Below are 2,734 nucleotides of genomic sequence, written 5' to 3' on the forward strand. Positions count from 1 at the left end.
ATGTTAATGGTGTTAATGCATGTTATCGAGATGTCAGAATTAAATGATAAAAAAAGTTAGAATCTATAGATATGAAAAATCTTTATTGTTTTTGTTTTAGTATTTAATTTTGCAATTAATTGCAATGAATTCAGTAAAATAAAACTATTTATAAATAGAAATAACTAGAAGAATATTTATGATTATTAAGATTTTTAAGATTAGAAAATTATTTTTCACTTTTCTGCATTTAACAATGTGATTTAACGGATTTTGCAACAGCATATAACTTGCCCATGGAAGTAAGTATTGGTTACAGTTTTATAATAAAATATTAAAAATTTTATTATAAAATGTTAATGTAAATACCTAAATATTGATAAATAATTCATTCTTTAATAAATTGTACAACTGTCAATATTTATTGCATAAAGGGATTAGGATGGTATTATTAATAACAAAATTATTTTTTATCAATTTTATTACATTTATTGACCTTTAAATAAAATTAGCTTATTAAATACATGTCGCATACTCATTGGCGAATAATAATGTAAAGTTAGAGCAAATGATCTAAGTCGACTATCAAATTGTTTGTTTACAGGTTTTCCTCTATTTTTAAGCAATTGTCTTTCTAATATTTTAGAATTTGACCCACCTATGTCTTGTAATATCTGCAATTCTTCAGTCCCTAACATATTGTTTTTCTTGAGTGAATTAAGAATTGCCTCCAAAGAGATTATTCGTGATTCCTTTCGTCGAACCTTTTGTTGCAAAAGTTTAAACTTTTTTGAAAAAGAGGTTTTTGTGTCTTGCAATTTTTTGTGGAGGTATTCCTTTTCAAGAGTGTTATGGTCTCTCTTTGGTGATGTATTTGTTGACTGATCCGCAACTAAAAAATTTAAAAAATATAATGTATAACAAATTTTAATTTTTTAGAAAATTGTTACACATATTATATTAAATAAGATGAAATATTTCTTACAATGACTGCATCCAGGGATAGGAGATGTGGCTCTATCAATTTTTAAAGTATTACATACAGAACTTGATGCAATAATACCATCATTTGGAACATTCTCAATCACATGTTCTAGCAAGTAAACATAAGATACAAAGCAATATATAAATAAAACTGCATAATCTTGTGCCATACAATAAATCAGACAGTTGGGAAAGTTATTTGATAAAAATAATGCCACTACTAACTTGTAAACAGAAAAAAATTATAATAATAATGGCATTACAAATAACGTATTATTTCTCAATCCTGATAATAATAATACTATTTGATACCTATATACGGTAGTGCATTTGGTCGAAGTCTCTTTGTACCATATAAAAAATTAAAGGCATCTTCTGCAAAATGTGCGGAACAAATTCTTGCTCCAATAGGAACTAATTCCGCATTTAGCTCTAGTATATTCAACCAAAGCAATTTTGCTTTTTCATTCTTTGGAAATCTATTAAAAAATAAATGTGTACTTTATATTATATCATTTCTCTTATTTTGATAATACAATATAATTTTCATATATGCTAATAAAATATGATTTTTCTTACCGGTGATATGAGACATTATTTATATTTTTTTCTTTTATTTGTCCCAAAACGAGACGACTTCTTGTACGGTTTTTACAATTTTTTACAATGCACTGTGGCATTGTAAAAACAGTATATTTTTTCTTTGAATTATAACTCAATAAAACTGTTCTGACACTTCCATGACACTTCTGACTCTCGATGAAAGATTGCGCTTGCGCGATCACAACCAATCGCCAATGCGGCACCAAAGTACCACGTGACCGTAGTTCCCCGCTCCCCGGAGACGGCTTCACCCCCCGCAGCTATTGCTCTGTCCCTTTATTCCTATGTCCATGATCTGGACGGAGCGTAAAGTTAGTTTTAGGGCGAGGGGACCGATACTGGCGCGGCGGGGGATCGGCCATCTTGTCTGGCGACATTTTGGCGCTCTCTTTGAAATGTGACATATTATGATATTTTATTTCTACTTCTATTGCATGAGAACAGACTTTTATAGAATAGAACATTAATTCAACAATTGTGCGCAATTGAAAATAATTTTCTATGTTTATATTAAAAGTTTATATCTTTTAATATAAATGATGCAAAATATGATATATTTTTATTGTTTGTATGGAGAACCATAATCCTCATATTTTGGCTTTTTTGAAACGTATTAAAACATTTTAAGCTATAAAGTCATAATTATATAAAATATAATTTATTAAAATTTTTGAAAAATTATTGAAAATAACTTTATACCTAAATATATTTTATACATATATATATATATGAATTACACTCATAAACATTAAAATCAACTTTATTATAACAATATTGATCATATATATGTAATACCACGAGACCACTTTATAGCTAAAAGTGTTCTTAATTCGTTTAAAAAAATCTGAATCATGAGAATTACGGTTCTTCATATAAATAACAAAAATATATCACTGCATCTCAGTTGGTTGATGAAAAAGAATTGTGTTATTGGATTCGGGGAAAGAAAGACTAGATTTTTATCATTAGCTTTGCGATAACTTTTATTGTAACAGCCGATTGCAACACAAAACGGCATTTTTTAATATTTTCGTGTAATAAATTAATTTCGCACAATAAAATAATTCAATGACACTGTTCTATACCTATGGAGCAGCACTAATGTCGCCAGACAATATGGCGGCCCCCTCCTCCCCTAAAATCTTCACCCCCCGCGCCAGAAGGCTCC

General features: G+C 28.8%; 1 protein-coding gene across 2 annotated transcripts; it reads right to left on the reverse strand.

Annotated features, from left to right (window-relative positions):
• Positions 1 to 430: 430 nt before the first annotated feature.
• On the reverse strand, positions 431 to 1,857 carry LOC145940539 (THAP domain-containing protein 5-like). 2 transcript variants are annotated; one of them, XM_083045795.1, is made up of 4 exons: positions 1,543 to 1,857; positions 1,276 to 1,442; positions 965 to 996; positions 454 to 871 (listed from the first exon to the last, which is right to left on the reverse strand). In XM_083045795.1, the coding sequence occupies exons 1-4, from the start codon at positions 1,641 to 1,643 to the stop codon at positions 719 to 721; spliced, it is 453 nt and encodes a 150-aa protein (XP_082901921.1). In that variant the 5' UTR covers positions 1,644 to 1,857; the 3' UTR covers positions 454 to 718. The 2 variants fall into 2 exon arrangements, with proteins under 2 accessions (XP_082901919.1, XP_082901921.1); XM_083045793.1 differs by lacking the exon at positions 965 to 996 and having other exon boundaries at positions 431 to 871.
• Between the last annotated feature and the right edge of the window lie 877 nt (positions 1,858 to 2,734).

This window comes from Prenolepis imparis, unplaced genomic scaffold (genome assembly GCF_030444845.1).
Source record: "Prenolepis imparis isolate NDT839.2.m4 unplaced genomic scaffold, iyPreImpa1.0 SCAF_9, whole genome shotgun sequence".
Taxonomy (NCBI): Eukaryota; Metazoa; Arthropoda; class Insecta; order Hymenoptera; family Formicidae; genus Prenolepis; species Prenolepis imparis.

What these genes read in the sequence shown, in the direction of transcription:
- LOC145940539 (XM_083045793.1), bottom strand. Translation starts at nt 1,643, where the DNA reads ATGCCACAGTGCATTGTAAAAAATTGTAAAAACCGTACAAGAAGTCGT. An exon ending in AATAATGTCTCATATCACCG is followed by an intron (nt 1,443 to 1,542) that starts GTAAGAAAAATC and finishes ATTTTTTAATAG; the next exon opens with ATTTCCAAAGAATGAAAAAG. An exon ending in AAATGCACTACCGTATATAG is followed by an intron (nt 872 to 1,275) that starts GTATCAAATAGT and finishes TAAATTTTTTAG; the next exon opens with TTGCGGATCAGTCAACAAAT.